Here is a 19,193-nt window from a genome sequence, read left to right on the forward strand (position 1 = left end):
AGTAAAACCTTGCACATGTGCACAGAAATCATGTAGCAGAATATTTCATTATGGAAAAAAATGAGGCAGATATGTATATGCTGATATAAATAAATCTCCATGACTAATTAAGTTAAAAATGGCAAGTTACAGAATAACATATATATATATAAAATTCTATGTTTAACACATTTTATTTGGTATAAACACACACGTGTGTGTGTGTATATACTATATACTTACATCAATTATGTATTCTAGTAATGGATATTATGTGATATGTAATATATAATACATTTGTTTAATATATAATCATGCACCAAATAATGACATTTCAGTCAATGACAGACCATGGATACAACGATAGTCCCATAAGATTATAATACTGTATTTCTACTGTACCATTATGTTTAGATACAAAATACCATTATGTTATAATCGCCCACAGTATTCAGTACAGTCACATGATGTACAGTCACATGATATACAGTTTTATAGCCTAGGAGCAATAGGCTATACCATATAGCCTGGGTGTATGGTAGGCTACACTATATAGATTTGTATAAGTGCACACTATCATGTTCACACAATGATGAAATTGCTTAACAATGCGTTTCTCAGAATGTATTCCTGTTATTAAGTGACATATGACTGTAAATGTCTAGATATGTAATATTTGACTATGTAAATGTCTACAAAAAATGGAAGGTATGCATCAAGCTGATAACAGTGCTTACTTCTGGAGGGAGACTGGAATTTTGGCAGGGTTGAGGCAGTCAAGGAGACTTGACCTTTACAAGTATTATCTATTTTTTTATATAAATATATTTATATGTTACTTCTATAAGTAAAAATATAGAATATATTTTTCTATAAGTATAGATAAATATAGAATATATGTAATATAGAATATATGATATATATTCTATATATATAGAATATATGATATATATTCTATATATATATAGAATATATGTAATATAGAATATATCATATATATTCTATATGTATAGAATATAGAATAAATGTAGAATATATCAAATAAAGAATATATGAATATACACATACATACATACACACCCATGTTATTAGTGGTTTTAAATATGCAGGGTAGTTTGGGCGTGGTGGCTCATGCCTATAATCCCAATACTTTGGGAGGCCAAGGGAGGTGGATCACTTAACCTCAGGAGTTCGAGACCAGCCTGGCCAACATGGTGAAACCCTGTCTCTACTAAAAATACAAAAATTAGCCAAGTGTGGTGGCAGGCGCCTGTAATCTCAGCTACTTGGGAGACTGGGGCACAAGAATCTTTTGAACCTGGGAGACAGAGGTTGCAGTAAGCCGAGATCACACCACTGCACTCCAGCCTATGTGACAGAGCAAGACTCTGTCTCAAAAAAAAAAAAAAAAAAAAAAGCAAGGTAACTATAAACATTGATTTTCATTGGTTATACTGAAGTGACTGAGTACATTGCTTGGAAAACAGCTCTAGGCTATTTAGAAAGCTTCTCTGATATAGCCCCACCTAATCTGCCTCTGCTTCTTTGTGTCAGTCTAATACTGGTCTAGGGCGTGCATATAATCTTCTTGGCTGCCAACTACTCATCCAGTCAGTTTTCTCCAATCTTTTTTGGTTATGAGAATAGGATGGAATTTGGGTTTTCCACTGTCAAACTTCAGTTTCTAGACTTCGTTTTCTAAATGCATGCAGAACTGCAGTTGTTATTGAGTAGATAAGTTTGAAAGTTCTGAATATAAGAATATTTGTGCACCTCTTTACAGTTTACAAAATGTCTACCTTTTTATCTTATTTGATCTTCCCAACAACCCTGTGAGGTAGGTGTTATTATTAATTATTGACATAGATAGGGAAACCTTTGGGAGTCCCCAAGAGCTCCCCTAGATCAAATGATTCACTAGGAGGACTCATAGGACTCAGCATATAGTCATACTCACAGTTAAGATTTATGGGGCTGGGTGCCATGGCTCACGCCTATAATCCTAGCACTTTAAGGAGGCCAAGGTGGGAGGATCGCTTGAGCCCAGGAGTTTAAGACCAGCCTGGGCAACATGGCGAAACCCCATCACTACAAAAAAATACAAAAATTAGCCAAGTTGGTGGCAGACTCCTGTAGTCCTTGCTACTCAGGAGGCTAAGGTGGGAGGATCACTTGAGCCCGGGAGATAAAGGCTGCAGTGAACCATGATCATGCCTCTGTACTCCAGCCTAGGTAAGAGTGAGACTCTGTCTCAAAAGAAAGAAAGAGACAGACAGAGAAGGAGGGGGAGAAGAGGGAGGGAGGGAAAGGAAAGGAAGAAGGAAGAAGGGAAGGAGGGAGGGAGGGAAAAGAAAAGAAAAAAAGAAAGAAAATAAGCAAATGAAGAGCCAGATGTGGTGGCACACACCTGTAATCCTAGCACTTTGGGAGGCAGAGGCAGGAGGATCACTTGAGCCCAGGAGTTCAAGACCCACCTGGGCAACATATATATATATATATATATATATATGTATATATACACACACATACATATACATACACACACACACACACACATACACACACACAGACACACACACAAACTCTTTTCTGAACAGAAACCAAAACTAAAAGATGAAGTGACTTTCCTTAAAGATACTTATATAGTAAGCGTGGCAGTCAAGATTAAAACCCAGACCCTCAGATTCCAAACATTTCCTACTACATAATTTTAATCTCCATCAAATCAAGAATAAATGTTTTCAGCGTGCAATTGAAGTGGTAAAAATTAATGCATAGTTCCTTGAGACATGGAATGCTGAAGTGATTTTTCTTCCTGTGCCATATAATGTCTTCTTTCTCTTTGACCTATAACCTTTCTAGGATAACATAAAAGAGCTAGAATTAGAAGTCATCAATCTGCAAAAGGAAAAGGAAGAATTGGTTCTTGAACTTCAGACAGCAAAGAAGGATGCCAACCAAGCCAAGTAAGAATAAAGTTAATAAGTGTTATTTCAAGTCCCTACTATGTGTGAGGAGCTTTGCAAGAAATAGAGAAGTAGAAGTCCCATTTACTGCCCCTAAAGATTTAAACCTAATTATGAAGAGGAAACCTAAACACAAAAAATGGTTAAATAATTGCAATTTTAAATAGCGTCTCAAGTTGACAGTAAAAGAATGTCATAACACAGCACATGATTAGTAGCCAAATAAATTTCTTAGGCAGTAATTGTGTTAAGAGTTCAGAGGCGAGAAATATCAATTCAGGCTACCATGATCAAGGAAGGCTTTGTAAAAAGTTAGCATTTGAGCTGGCTTTTGAAAGATTATCACACTTACTAGATAACAGCAGTTTCTTTGTCCCTGCACTAATGGTAAATTAGCTTGTGAATGGAATTAATGTCCAGGCTAGTGATTTAAAAAATCAGTCTAGCCATCTCTTACCAGTTAAGAATAAAACCAAAGCAGATAACCATAACATCCTACTCTCCTTCAGACCTCTGCCGTATGGGCTATCCTACCTTCTTTTTACTCAGTGACTCCGTTTTATCTCTCAGTTGAGTCTAAAGCTCATGTTTGTAAAAGTTATGCTGAATGTTTACTTTCTATCTCAGACTTGTATAATAATCATCAGAATTATTCTTCATAGCTAAAGTGAAGTGAAATGCCTTCAAAGAACCATTTTGACGCAAAAGGGGCGGCGTATATTGAGGCAGTTGCATTGCTGTGTACTAAAAGTTGTCTTACTCTTTGTATTAAGCTCCTATTATTGAGACAGGTTTGGTTGTTTGGGTGGTATTCTTTTTTTAAGATGGCTATGTGACTAGTCACCTATTTTATATATGTCAGTGTTGTAACTCTGGGAGTCTAGTATTATGTCTTTTGAAGTCAGGCTTTGCTGCTGGTAGTCCTCACTTCTACAGCATCTGTGTTTAGGTTGAGTGAGCGCCGCCGCAAACGTCTCCAGGAGCTGGAGGGTCAAATTGCTGATCTGAAGAAGAAACTGAATGAGCAGTCCAAACTTCTGAAACTAAAGGAATCCACAGAGCGTACTGTCTCCAAACTGAACCAGGAGATACGGGTAATAAATTCTCATCCTTGCATTTACCCCCATTGGAATTTACAAACATAGGTATTCCATTTAGAAATATACTAGAGGTGTTTTCAGGTGAGAAAATAGCAGGCAGAGCAATCATTTCAAGTGTGTGAATCTCCACAAATGTCCCTTTTGCAGAACATTGCGCTAGTGGTCATTTAGGATCTGCTTAATAAAATGTTGCTTTGACATTCAAAATTTAATGTTAGAATCTCTGAAACCAAAGAACAAAGACATCTCCATACTTAGTAGGTTATATCCTGATCACCTTCCATGATCATGCAGCATAATTTCGTAAAGTAGTAACAAGATGACAGACACCTAGAGAAAATTCTCAGTTATTGAATGTTCAACTTGTGGCACCAACAAAGTGGTGGTTACAGGCTACTTGTACTGAAACCTTTAGAATACAATGGTTACTAGGTGGATTTGTCCTGGAGGCTTAGTAGATGTTTCCTTGAAATTTCATTTGTATACAGTGAATTTAGGGCTGGATTTAGCTTGTAGGTACATTTTTATTTAATTTCTTCTCAGTGTTCACTTGTATAGTCTGTACTTGGAAACCCTGTGCAAGCATAGCAAGGGGTATTGTAAGCCTAATCAGGGAATCTGTTGGGGACTGCTTTCCCAGCCTCGTTCTGGCTTTTCTCTCTTCTTAATGGTAAGTCTATCCATCTGCACCAGCCTAGAATAAAGTGCAGATGACTAATACTTTTGCTGGTTTTTGTTTTTACAGATGATGAAAAACCAGCGGGTACAGTTAATGCGTCAAATGAAAGAAGATGCTGAGAAGTTTAGACAGTGGAAGCAGAAAAAAGACAAAGAAGTAATACAGTTAAAAGAACGAGTAAGTAACTAAAACTTCTTGAAGGCCTAGGTAATAAACCCTTCTCTGAGCTGACTAACAATTTTAATGCTTCTCTTCAAACACCTCGTGTCTCCAAAAATGTGACATTTTCATGAATTTAACAACTTTGTATTAAATGTCTACTATGTCTATTATGTGCAAGGTACTATCTACTAGGCACTATTAGAAATAGAAAAATTAGTAGTATATAAGCTCTGCCCTTGAAGAATGTCTTACCTAAAGGAGATGGTAAGATATAAGCATGGATTTCTCAAATACAAGGAAGAAAGAGATTTGGGCTGTAAGAATAAAATAACAAAGTAACTAAGAGAAAAGAAAGCAAATTTGCAGTTGGAGTGAAAAGATGATGGTTGAATAGGCCCTGAATAATAGGAAGGGTTATGATAGAGATAAGTACAAGCATTCCAGATAGATAGATCAAAGAAATAGAGATGACAACTTTGTAGACACATTCAAGGAATGGCAAGTGGTCCAACTGGGGTGAAGTATAGTAGTGGACCATTCCATTGGAAAGGCAAGTCAAAGCTGGATTATTAAAGATCCAAGAAGTTTGAACTCATTTTGTTAGTAGCATAAAGATTTTTAAGGGTTTTTAGAAAGTGGTATCAACAAAATACTGCTTTAGAAAGATATATCTGGGAATAATGTATAGAGCAAACTGTAATATTGAGAAACAGAGGCCAGAACACAAGAAGATATTGTATAATCCAGAAGAATTATAAGGGCCTGAATATACATCTGACAACAGAGCCCCCAGAATATATGAAGCAAACACTGACAGAAATGGAGAGAGAAATAGACAAATCAACAGTAATAAATATTTGGAGACTTCAATCCACCTCTTTATTTTCTTTCTTTTTTAGGTATGGGGTCTTGTTCTGTTGCCCAGGCTGGAGTACAGTGGTGCAATCATAGCTCACTGTAGCCTCAAACTCCTGGTCTCAAGCAATCCTCCCACCTCAGCCTCCTGAGTAGCTAGAACTACAGCTGTACACCATCACACCTGGCAAATTTTTTATTTTTTGTAGAGATGGAATCTCACTATGTTGCCCAGACTGGTCTCGAACTCCTGGGCTCAAGCAGTCCTCTCACCTCGGCCTCCTGAAGTGCTGGTATTACAGGCATGAGCCACTGAACCCAGCCCCTACTTTAATAATGGATAGAACAATAGGCACAAGATCAGCAAGGATATTGAAGACTTCAACAATATAATACCTAGCATTTTCATATCTACACTCATAAGAGATATTGGTCTATAAGTTTATGTAATATGCTAGATTACACACTATACCTAACAGAATCTATAGACTACGCCAACCAACAACAGCAGGATATACAGTCTTCCTAGGTGCACATGAAACATTCTCCAGGATAGACCATATGCTAGACCTTTTATGCCTCAATAAATTTAAAAGTATTGAAACAGGCCATGCATGGTGGCTCACTCCTGTAATCCCAACACTTTGGGAGGCCGAGGTGGGCAGATCACCTGATGTCAGGAGTTCAAGACCAGTCTGGCCAACATGATGAAACCCCGTGTCTATTAAAAATACAAAAATTAGCCGGGCATGGTGGCACATCTGTGATCTCCAGTATTCAGGAGGCTGAGGCAGGAGAATCGCTTGAACTTGGGAGATGGAGGTTGCAGTGAGCTGAGATCGTGCCACTGCACTCCAGCCTGTGCAACAGAGCAAGACTCCGTCTCAAAGAAAAAGTATTGAAAATAATACAAAATCTGTTCTCTAACCACAGTGGAATGAAATTAAAAATCAGTAACAAAAATAAATTTAGGAAATTCACAAATATGAAGAAATTAACATAATCCTAAATAAATAATGGGTCTAAAAGGAAGTCATAGGGAAATTAAAAAATACTTTGAGATTAATAAAAACAAAGATACAACATACCAAAACTTATGGGATACAGCTAAAACAGTGTTTGGAGGGAATTTTATAGTTGTAAATGCCTATATTAAAAAATGCAGAAAGGCTTCTGTAGCCCCAGCTACTTGGGAGGCTGAGGTGGAAGGATCACTTGACCCCAGGAGTTCAAGACCAGCCTGGGCAAAATTGTGAGACTGCATCTCAGTTTTTTTTGATTGAAGAAAGATCTTAAACCAATAACCTAGCCTTCTACTTTAAAACACTGAAAAAAAGAGAGCAAACTAAACCCAAAGCTAGTAGATGAAAGGAAACATTAAAAGATTAGAGTAGAAATAGGCTGGGCGCGGTGGCTCAAGCCTGAAATCCCAGCATTTTGGGAGGCCAAGGTGAGCAGATCACCTGAGGTCGGGAGTTCGAGACCAGCCTGAGTAACATGGAGAAACCCTCTCTCTACCAAAAATACAAAATTAGCTGGGCATGGTGGTGCATGCCTGTAGTCCCAGCTACTTGGGAGGCTGAGGTAGGAGAATCGCTTGAACCCGGGAGGTGGAGGTTGCAGTGAGCCGAGATCGCACCATTGCACTCCAGCCTGGGCAACAAAAGTGAAGCTGTCTCAAAAAAAAAAAAAAAAAAAAAAAGGATTAAAGTAGAAATTAATGAAATATGAAATAGAAAAAAACGGGGAAAATCATTGAAACCAAAAGTTGGTTTTTTGAAATGATCAACAAATACTGACAAACCTTCAGATAGCCTTAATAAGAAAAAAAAGAGGCCAGGCGCGGTGGCTCACACCTGTAATCCCAGCACTTTGGGAGGCCGAGGCAGGCAGATCACAAGGTCAGGAGATCGAGACCATCCTGGCTAACACGGTGAAACCCCATCTCTACTAAAAATACAAACAAAAAAAAAAATTAGCCAGGTGTAGTGGTGGGTGCCTGTAGTCCCAGCTACTCAGGAGGCTGAGGGAGGAGAATGGTGTGAACCCAGAAGGCGGAGCTTGCAGTGAGCAGAGATCGCACCACCGCACTCCAGCCTGGGCAACAGAGCGAGACTCCATCTCAAAAAAAAAAAAAAAGAAAAGAAAAAAGAAAAAAAAGAAAGAAAATTTAAATTACTAAAGTTAGGAATGAAAGAGGGAATATCACTACTAGTCTGGCCGGAAGGAAAGGATTATAAGGAATTACTATTAACAACTGTATGCCAACAAATTAGATAGCCTAGATTAAGTAGACAAATGCCTGGAAAGACAAAAACTACCAAAACTGACTCAAGAAGAAATAGAAAATCTGTATAGACCCATGACAAGAAGTTAAATTAGTAGTTTAAAAACTTCCCACAAAGAAAAGTCCAGGCACAGATGGCTTCACTGGTGAGTTCTATCAAACATTTTAAGAAAAAATACCCATTTCTTGGCCAGGTGCTGTGGCTCATGCCTGTAATCCCAGCACTTTTGGAGGCCAAGGCAGGCAGATCACCTGAGGTCAGGAATTCGAGACCAGCCTGGCCAACATGGTGAAACCCTGTCTCTACTAAAAGTACAAAAATTATTTGGGTGTGGTGACACACACTTGTAATCCCAGCTACTTGGGAGGCTGAGACACAAGAATTGCTTGAACCCAGGTGGCGAAGGTTGCGGTGAGCCAAGATCACACCGCTGCACTCCAGCCTGGGCGATAGAGTGAGATTCTGTCTCAGAAAAAAAAAAAAAAAAGACAGAAATACCCATTTCTCAGAAACTCTTCTGAAAACTAGAAGCAGTGGAAACACTTCCCAACTCATTCCATGAGGTTTGTGTTCCCTGATACCAAAACCAAAGACATCACAAGAAAAGAATACTACAGACCAATATATCTTAATATAGGCATGAAAATCCTCAACAAAATTCTAGCAAACTAAATCCATCAACATTTAAAAAGGATGATAGGCTGGGCGTGGTGACTCACACCTGTAATCTCAGCACTTTGGAAAGCCGAGATGGGCAGATCACTTGAGGTCAGAAGTTTTGAGACCAGCCTGGCCAACATGGCAAAACCCTGTCTCTACTGAAAATACAAAAAAAAGTTAGCTGAGCATGGTGGCATGTGCCTGTAATCCCAGCTACTCGGGAGGCTGAGGCACGAGAATTGCTTGAACCCAAGAGGAAGAGGCTGCAGTGAGCCAAGACCGTGCCACTGCATTCCAGCCTGGGCAACAGAGTGAGACACTGTCTCAAAAAAAAAAAAGGATGATACACTTATGACCAAGTGAGGTCCATCTGAAAAATGCAAAGTTTGTTTAATATATGGAAATCAATTTATGTTATATACTGTATCAGTAGGAAAAAGGACAAGAACCACATGATCATCTCAATAGACACAGAAAAAGCATTTGACAAAAATCTAACACTCATGATAAAAACACTCAAGAAACTAGGAATAGAAGAGAACTTCCTCAGCGTAATAAAGGGCGTGTATGAAAAACCCACAGCTAACATCATACTTAATGGTGAAAAAGAGCATACTTTTCCCCTAAGATCAAGAACAAGACAAGGATGTCCACTCTTGCCATATCTATTCAACATTGTCCTGGAGGTTCTAACCAGGAAGTTTAGGGAAGAAAAATATATAAATGGCATCTAAACTGGAAAAGATGAAGCAAGACTATCTCTGTTTATAGATGACATGATCTTGTATATAGAAAATCCTAGAGAATCCACTAAAAGTCTATTAGAATTAATATATGAGTTCAGCAAGGTTGCAGAATATAAGATCAATATAAGAAAATAAGTTGTGATCTGGCACAGTGGCTCAAGCCTGTAATCCTAGCACTTTGGGAGGCCAAGGCAGGCATATGACTTGAGGCCAGGAGTTCGAGACCAGCCTGGCCAACACGGTGAAACCCCGTCTCTACTAAAAATACAAACATTAGCCAGGCATGGTAGCACATGCCTGTAGTCCCAACTACTTGAGAGGCTGAGGCACGAGAATCATTTGAACCCAGGAGGCAGAGGTTTCAGTGAGCTGAGATCAGGCCACTGCACTTCAGCCTGGGCTACAGAGCAAGACTCTGTCTCAAAAACAAACAAACAAAAAAAAAACAAAAGGAAAAGAAAAGAAAATCAGTAGTATATTTATATACTAGCAATTAACAATTTGACAATGAGATTAATAAAACAATCCCACAGCTGGGTGTGGTGGCTCACGCCTGTAATCCCAGCACTTTGGGAGGCCGAGGTGGGCAGATCACAAGGTAAGGAGCTTGAGACCAGCCTGGCCAACATAGTGAAACTCCGTCTCTACTAAAAATACAAAAAATTAGCTGGGTGTGGTGACAGGCACCTGTAATCGCAGCTACTTAGGAGGCTGAGGCAGGAGAATCACTTGAACCCGGGAGGTGGAGGTTGCAGTGAGTCAAGATCATGCCACTGCACCACTCCAGCCCAGGCAACAGTGCAAGACTCTGTCTCAAGAGAAAAAAAGAAAGAAAACAATTCCATTAATAATAGGATCAATACAAATAAAATACTTAGGAATAAATTTAGCAAAAGAAGTGTAAGACTTGTATACTTGAAAACTACTGAACATCATTGAATTTAATTAAGGAAGACTTAAATAAATGGAAGGATATCCCATGTTCATGGGCAGGAAGACTTGATATTCTAAAGATGGAATACCCTTCAGATTGCCTTACAGATGCAACACAATCCCAGTGAAATTCCATCTGGTTTCTTCATAGAAACTCACAAGCTGATTCTAAAATATATATGGAAATGCAAGGGACCTAGAATATTCAAAGCAATCAAGGAGAAGAACAAATTTGTAAATGTCACATTTACTGATTTAAAAACTTTCTACAAAGCTACACTAATCAAGACTGTGTGGTACTGTGTAAAGATAGACATATAGGTCAATGGAATAAGATTGAGAATCCAGAAATAAACTTACACACTTATGGCCAGTTGATTTTCAACAGTAATGCCAAGACAATTCAATGAGGAAAACAATTTTGTCTTTTCAACAAATAGTCCTAGAACAACCGGGTAGTCATATGCAAAATAATGAAGTTGAAACTTGTGGCCAGGCACAGTGGCTCACGCCTGTAGTCCCAGCACTGTGGGATGCCGAGGCGGGTGGATCACCTGAGGTCAGGAGTTCAAGACCGCCTGGCCAACATGGTGAAACCCCATCTCTACTAAAATTACAAAAAAATTAGCTGGGCATGGTCGTACATGCCTGTAATCCCAGCTACTCTGGAAGTTGAGGCAGGAGAATCACTTGAACCTGGGAGGCAGAGGTTGCAGTGAGCTGAGATCACGCCCCTGCACTCCAGCCTGGGCAACAGAGTGAGACTCTGTCTCAAAAAGAAACTTGCTCTCATACCATATACAAAAATTAAAGCAGATCAAAAACCTAAACGTATGAGCTAAAACTATAAATCTCTTAGAAGAAAACATAGGTGTTAATCTTTGTGACTTTGGATTAGACAATGATTTCTTAGATGTGACACCTAAAGTACAAACAGCTAACCAAAAAAGAGTTAAATTAGACAAAATTAAAAGCTTTTGCATTGTAAACAATACCATCAAGAAAGTGAATATGATCAGGCGTGGTGGCTCATGCCTGTAATCTCAACACTTTGGGAGGCCAAGGTGGAAGGATTGCTTGAGCCCAGGAAATTGACCCCACCCTGGGCAACATAGCAAGACCCCATCTCTAACAAAAAAAAAAAAAGAAAGTTAATAGCCAGTCCATAGATTGGGAGGAAAATATTTGCAAATCATATAGCTGATAAGAGTCTTATATCCAAGATAGATAAAGAACTCTTACCGTCTGGGCACGGTGGCTCACACCTGTAATCCCAGCACTTTGGGAGGCCAAGGTGGGCGGATCACCTGAGGTCGGGAGTTCGAGACCAGCCTTACCAACACGGAGAAACCCCGTCTCCACTAAAAATGCAAAAAAATTGGCCGGGTGTGGTGGCACATGCCTGTAATACCAGCTACTGGGGAGGCTGAGGTAGAAGAATCGCTTGAATCCGGGAGGTGGAGGTTGTGGTGAGCCGAGATCGTGCCATTGCACTCCAGCCTGGGCAATAGAGTGAGACTCCATCTCAAAAAAAAAAAAAAAAAAAAAAAAGAACTCTTACCAATCAACAATAAAAATATAACCCAGTTTTAAAATGGGCAAAGCAATAAGTACATGAAAAGGTGCTCAATGTCATTTGCCATCAGAGAAATACAAATCAAAACCACAATGAGATGCAATTTCACATCTACTAGGATGGCTATAAACAAAAAGACAGATAAGTCTTAGCAAGAATGTGGAGACACTGAAAGCCTCATACATTTTCAGTAGGATGGGAAAATGGTATAGCTGCTTTGGCAAACAGTTTAGCAGTTTATCAAAAGGCTAAATAAAAACCTAGAGGTACCATATGATCCAGCAATTCCACTCTTAGTTTTGTCTACCCAGGAGATACGAAAACATGTCATATATGCAAAACCTTGTACCCAGATGTTCATGCAGCAGTAGTCATAATAGCCAAAAAGTGGAAAAACCCAACATGTTCATCAACTGATGAATGGGTAAATAAAATGTGGTCTATCCGTACAGTGGAGTATTATTCAGCCATACAAAGGAATGAAGTACTGATACATGCTACAACATGGATGAGGCTTGAAAGCATTTTGCTTAGTGAAAGAAGCCAATCACAAAAGACCATGTATGATAGGATTCCATTTATATGAAATATCCAGAGTAGGACATTAAAATCTGTAGAGACAAAAAGTAGATTGGTGGTTCTCTAGGGCTTTGGGGTGGGGTGATGGGGTTGTAGGGTGATCACTAAACAGTATATTTCTTTTTGTGGTAATGAAAATGTTCTAAAATTAACTGTGGTGATGTTTACATCAACTGTGTGAATGTGCCAAAAGCCATTGAATCATGTACTTTAAATGAGTGAATTGTATGGTATGTGAATTATATCTCAATAAAACTGTTAAGAAAAACAAAAGAAGAAAGGAGATATCTCTATAAAGTGATGACAACTTTACATTCTACAGGAATATATATTCCACATTGACAAGGATCTTTGTTTTGCTCACTTCTGCATTTCCAATGGCTAGAACAGTGGCTGGCAAGTAGTGGGCACTCAATAATGTTTAGTGAATGATTTTAATCATAATTAATGCAAAATCTACCTTTCAAAAAATGAAGGAAGTAGGGCAACAAAAAGTACCGCGGGCTTTTCAGTCACTGTAAAGTCAGAGGAAACAGCTAGTTTGAAGAGACAAAGTTGGTTTTAGGAGAATAATCTTTGGGATGGAGAGACCTAGAAAATATTGGATAATGTTGGCCTGGAGTTCAAGGGAGAAGTTGAGCTGGACTTTGCAATTAAGAGTTGTCTTTGGGAGGCCAAGGTGGGTGGATCACGAGGTCAGGAGTTCGAGACCAGCCTGACCAACATGCTGAAACCCCATCTCTACTAAAAATACAAAAAAAAATTAGCCAGGCATGGTGGCACATGCCTGTAATCCCAGCTACTCAGGAGGCTGAGGCAGGAGAATCGCTTGAACCCAGGAGGTGGAGGTTGCAGTGAGCAGAGATCGAGCCACTGCACTGCAGCCTGGGCGACAGAGTGAGACTCCGTCTCAAAAAGAGAGTTGTCTGCATAGAGGTGAAAAATGAAACTTTGGGAGTAATGAGATAATGGAGACAGAGAATATATAGAAAAAGAAGGCTAAGAAGAGAATCTCTCTTTTTTTTTTTTTTTGGTCTCACCCTGTCATCCAGGCTGGAGTACAATGGCACCATCTTGGCTCACTGCAACATCTGCCTCCTGGGTTCAAGCCTCCTGAGTAGCTGGGACTACAGGCGCATGCCACCATGCCTGGCAATTTTTTTTTGTATTTTTAGTAGAGACAGAGTTTCGCCATGTTGGCCAGGCTGGTCTTGAACTCCTGACCTCAGATGATCCACCCGCCCCAGCCTCTCAAAATGCTGGGATTACAGGCATGAGCTACCATGCCCAACTGAGAATCTATTTCATGTATAAGAAAATGAAAAGAAGACAATGAAATTTGTAAGGTAGAAAAATAATTAGGATGGTATGGGGAAGTTATTGGTAGTGCTAACGATGCTGGGACAGAAGCCAAAGAAGATAGTGACTGTAAAAACACCACTGAATTTAAGAAGTAGGAAATTCCGGGACAATTGGTAGGAACTACTTACAAGGGGATTATGGAGTGACCAGTAATGACAATTGGAAGCACTAAACATAGACCTCTCTTTCAAAAAGTCTGGTACTAAGAAGACTGTTGACTTTTCTCTTTCCACTGGACTAGCTTAGTCCTCTGGCTGTGTTTCTTTAATTATCTTGACTTTTCATTTCAACACACATCATATTTTATTATAATTGTATTGCATGTTGTTTGTATTCTGTGGTAATCTCTGTAGGAGTAGTAACCATATCATGTTTATCTCTGTATCCTAGACACCTAGCCCAGTGCCTAGTGTGTAGTTGATGGCACAGTAAATATTATATTGTTGAATGAAATGAATTGTTCTAGTATGCTGGCAAAGACATAACAAAAATGGCTGACCATTCTATCCAGATTGGATAGGAACAAGTGAAGCCAGAAGGAGCTTAATGGATTATTAGAAGAGGGAAATGGCCAAGAAATCAAAGCAGTTAAATATTGTGAGCTCAGCTGAAGCAGGTGATACCCCATAGTATTTCTTGGTATTCTTTATCTTTAATCTCTGGGAAGAAAGAGCGCATTTAGTAATAACCTGTTTTTATTTTTATTTTAGATTCAGGGGGTACAGGAGCAGGTTTGTTACAAGGGTATATTGTATGATGCTGAGCTTTGGGCTTCTACTGATCCCATCACCCAGATAGTGAACATAGTACCCAATAGGAAGTTTTTCAGCTCTTGCCCCCCTTTCTCCATCCCTCCCTCCTTTTAGAGCCCCCAATGTCTATTGTTTCCATCTTTATGTCTGTGTGTACCCAGGTTAACCTTGTTTTTTTCAAAAATGAAAAACCTCTTTTTTTTTTAGCTGCAGGTTACTTTAATTTTATAGGTGGTTGGCTATGTGATAGACTTTCTCTTTTTTGCCAGCCACCTGGGTTTTGTAATGGATGGACAGGTAGGGTTGATGGGAAAAGAATACTGGTCTATTTTTCAGGAGACCTGAATCCCACCTCTGTCAATAACTACCTATGTGGAAAGGACTGTTCATTAGATGATCTTTAAGCTTCCTTCCAGGCCTCACATTCTAGGATATTATTTCTAGTAGTTGATTTATAACTGAGACTCAAGAATTTGGCCACAGAGCAATAAGCCAAAGGGAAAAACCACTTCCCCTCTACACACAAACATGGTTTCTAGAACTACGAGTTTTTGACTCATAGGAGAAGATGAAGGCAGCTCACTGTATTGTAGTTAACCTTACAAATCAAGGATGTCTTGAGAGACACCTTAGTTATAGTATAAGGTTTTATTTTAGCTAGCTGAACAGCAATTAATATCTGACTTTTTTCTTGTCAGGACCGTAAGAGGCAATATGAGCTGCTGAAACTTGAAAGAAACTTCCAGAAACAATCCAATGTGCTCAGACGTAAAACGGAGGAGGTAAGAAAATTCAATCTGCTAGGTCAAGTGTATTGTCATCTTCAGGCTTAAATGCTTGCAAAGTAATATCCTTTAAACTAGCAAGCGTCCTGAGAAACCAGGGATGCCAATCTTCACAAGCAATTCCTAAATCGTGATCACTGTTTGTATGCCACTGTGAGCAGATAAAAACTTGATGAAAAATGGTACTGTTCAAATAAGGATTTTTTCCTAACTGGACCTGAGCCTTTCCTGAAAAAACAAAGTGATATTGATATGTGACATTTCTAGACACTTTTAGTCTGCAGAACTTCCTTGAAGTGTGTTCCTCCCCTAGGCGCCAAAGCAGTAGCTGTTCACCAGTGTTATGTCCATGGAAGTTTATAAACCTGGTTCCTACAGGAACTCAAACCCATAGAATTTTTATCTTTACTAATGTGCTAGAAATTGGATTTTTTTTTTTTTTTTACCATTCATTCAACATTACTATGTGCCAATTTTATTTAGGCAGCAGCTGCCAACAAGCGTCTCAAGGATGCTCTCCAGAAACAACGGGAGGTTGCAGATAAGCGGAAAGAGACTCAGAGCCGTGGAATGGAAGGCACTGCAGCTCGAGTGAAGGTATGAACAACTTGAACTGCCATTTCTCTTGTGGACACTGGGAACAGGAAAAAAGGAGAAATAGCTTTTTTTTTTTTTTTCCTTTTTTTAGAAGCAAACACTGCAAAATCTAAAGTTCTACTTGAAAGCCTTATTTCCTAAAGATAGCAATGTCTTTGAACTGTTGTTAAAGACCAGGAGTATAGAACTCTTTCTATCTTTGCCCCTATTGAGGTTCAGTTACTTTTTTAAACAGCTTCATTGAAGTAGAATTGACATATTATAAATTGTACATATTTAAAGTTCACAATTTGGCCGGGCATGGTGGCTCACACCTATAATCCCAGCACATTGGGAGGCCGAGGTGGGCAGATCACCTGCGGTCAGGAGTTTGAGACCAGCCTGACCAACATGGTGAAACCTCATCTCTACTAAAAATACAAAAATTAGCTGGTTGTGGTGACAGGTGCCTGTAATCCCAGCTACTTGGGAGGCTGAGGGAGGAGAATCGTTTGAACCCGGGAGGCGGACGTTGCAGTAAGCCAAGATCGCACCATTGCACTCCAAACTGGGTGACAGTGAAACTCTGTCTCAAAAAGAAAAAAAAAGTATACAATTTGATGAGTTTTGGACACATGTATACACCCATGAAATCATCACCATAATCAAGATAATGACAGTGTGCTTCATTGCCTAAACTTTCTTTGTATCCCTCTGTAATCCCTTCTTCTTATCCCTCTGTAATCCCTTCTTCTCCTCCCTGGTCTACCCGTCTACTCCCCATTTCATATATATTTCTTTATATCCCCACAGTGGTTCCAGGCAACCATTAATCTGCTTTCTGTCACTATGGATTTGTTTTCATCTGGAATCATACATTATGTATTTTTTTTCTGGCTTTTATTCACAATTATTTTGAGATTCACCCATGTGATTGCATATATCATATACAACTTCTTTCCTTTTTATTGCTGAGTGGCATCCCATTCATTGTATGGCTATACCATAATTTGTTTTTATATCCATCTGTTGATGGATACTTGAGTGGTTTCCAGTTTTTGGCTCTTACAAATATTGCACTGAACATTTGTGCACAAGCCTGTGTGGATTTTTTTTAATTTCTTTTGAGTAGATAGCTAGGAGTAAAATGGCTTTCTTGTATGGTTGGTGTATGTTTTAACTTCTAAGTGGCTGCCAAACTGTTTTCCAAAGCAGTTGTACCATTTTACATTCCTACTAGCAATGTATAAGGGTTCTAGTTGCTACACATTCTTGCCAATAATTAGTATGGTCAGTCTTTTGAATTTTAGCTATTCTGTGTGGGTGGGTAGTGGAACCTCATTGTGGTTCTAATTTTCTTTTCTGTAATGACTAATGATGTTGGACATCCTTTCATGTGCTTATTTGCCATATGTATGTTTTCTTTTGTGAAATATGTGTTCAAATCTGTCCCCATTTTTAAATTGGGTTGTTTATCTTTTTCTTATTATTGAATTAAAATTCTTTATATATTCTAGATATATTTAACAGAGGACTTCTGTGTTTTACAAATATTTTCTCCCTGGCTGTGGCTTGCCCTTTTCAATTTGTAACAGTGTCTTTTGAAGAGCAAACATTTATTATGTTAATGCCATCCAATTTATTGATATTTTTTTCTTTATACTTAAACAGTTTTCATATCTTGCTTAAGAAATCTTGGCTGGGTGTAGTGGCTCATGCCTATAATCCCAGCACTTTGGGAGGCTGAGGCAGGAGGATTGCTTGAGGCCAGGAGTTCAAGACCAGCCTGGGGAGCAAAGTGAGATCTTGTCTCTACAAAACAAAATTTAAAAAAAATTAACCAGACATGGTGGCGCACGCCTGTAGCCCCAACTACCGGGGAGACTGAGGTGGGAAGATCGCTTGAGACTGGGAGGTCAAGGCTACAGCAAGCCATGATCGCACCACTGCACTCCAGCCTGGGTGACACAGCAAGATCCTGTCTCAAAAAATTTTAAAACAGAAATATTTGTCTGGCCAGGCTCAGTGGCTCATGCCTGTAATCCCAGCACTTTGGGAGGCCAAGGCGGGTGGATTACCTGAGGTCAGGAGTTCAAGACCATCCTGGCCAACATGGCAAAACCCCGTCTCTACTAAAAATACAAAAAATTAGTTGTGCACGGTGGCGTATGCCTGTAGTCCCAGCTACTCGGGAGGCTGAGGTGGAAGAATCGCTTGAACCGGGGAGGCAGAGGTTGCAGTGAGCCGAGATCGTTCCACTGCACTCCACCTGGGTGATAGAGTGAGGCTTCGTCTCAAAAAAATATATATATTTGTCAAACCCATGGTCGCTAAGATTTCCCCCTAAGTTTTCTTCTAGAAGTTACATATTTTTAAGCTTTACATTTAGGTCTTTGATTCATTTTGACTGGACACCTTTGTCAAAATCAAATATCCATACATCTATTTCAGATTGTTTCATTGATCTATATGTCTATTTTTATGCCAATACCAAAAAGTCTTGAATGCAGTTGCTTTTTAAGAAATCCTGAAATCAGGCAGTGTAAGTCCTCCAAAGTTGTTGTTCTTTGTCAAAATTGTTTTGGGAAAACTGGGTCCTTTGCATTTCCATATACATTTTAGAATTATCTTGTCAATTTATACAAAACAGCTTGCTGGGAGTTGGATTAAGATTGCATAGAATTTATAAATCAATTCAAGGAGAATCAACATGTTAAGAATATTTAGATACACGAATGCAGTATATCTCTTTATTTAGGTTTTTAATTTCTCTCAGCAACATTTTAGTTAGTGTACAAGCATTGTACATCTTTTGTCAAACATATCCCTGAGTATTTCATATTTTTATGATATTGAAAATGGCATTTTTATTTCCATTTCCAATTGTTTAGATATTCTTGTTGGTTCTCAAAGCTTTTTTGTAGAGTTCTTAAGATTTTCTACCTAGAAAATCATGTCATCTGCAAATATGGACAATTTTATTTCTTCTTTTCTGTTCTGTGCTTTTTTATTTTTTTAACCTTTGTCTTGCCTTATTGCACTTGCTAGAACCTCCAGTACAATATTGAATAGACTAGGTGAGAGGCAACAACCTTGCTTTGTTCCCAATCTTGGGCAGAAAGCATTCAGTTTTTCACCATAAAGTATGATAATAGCTATAGATTTTTTGGTATATGTCTTTTATCAGGTTGAAGA

At 38.9% G+C, this 19,193-nt stretch overlaps 1 protein-coding gene across 1 annotated transcript in view; it reads left to right on the plus strand.

Moving 5' to 3' along the window:
* Window positions 1–19,193, plus strand: part of KIF4A (kinesin family member 4A) — a 128,250-nt gene that overhangs the window by 79,479 nt on the left and 29,578 nt on the right. The window contains exons 16-20 of the mRNA XM_019019439.4: window positions 2,842–2,945; window positions 3,895–4,039; window positions 4,791–4,901; window positions 15,336–15,419; window positions 15,906–16,019. Coding sequence (XP_018874984.1) covers window positions 2,842–2,945; window positions 3,895–4,039; window positions 4,791–4,901; window positions 15,336–15,419; window positions 15,906–16,019 — 558 coding nt within the window. The remainder of the gene's footprint in view (window positions 1–2,841; window positions 2,946–3,894; window positions 4,040–4,790; window positions 4,902–15,335; window positions 15,420–15,905; window positions 16,020–19,193) is intronic.

The sequence above is a fragment of the Gorilla gorilla genome, chromosome X, assembly GCF_029281585.2.
Source record: "Gorilla gorilla gorilla isolate KB3781 chromosome X, NHGRI_mGorGor1-v2.1_pri, whole genome shotgun sequence".
NCBI lineage: Eukaryota > Metazoa > Chordata > Mammalia > Primates > Hominidae > Gorilla > Gorilla gorilla.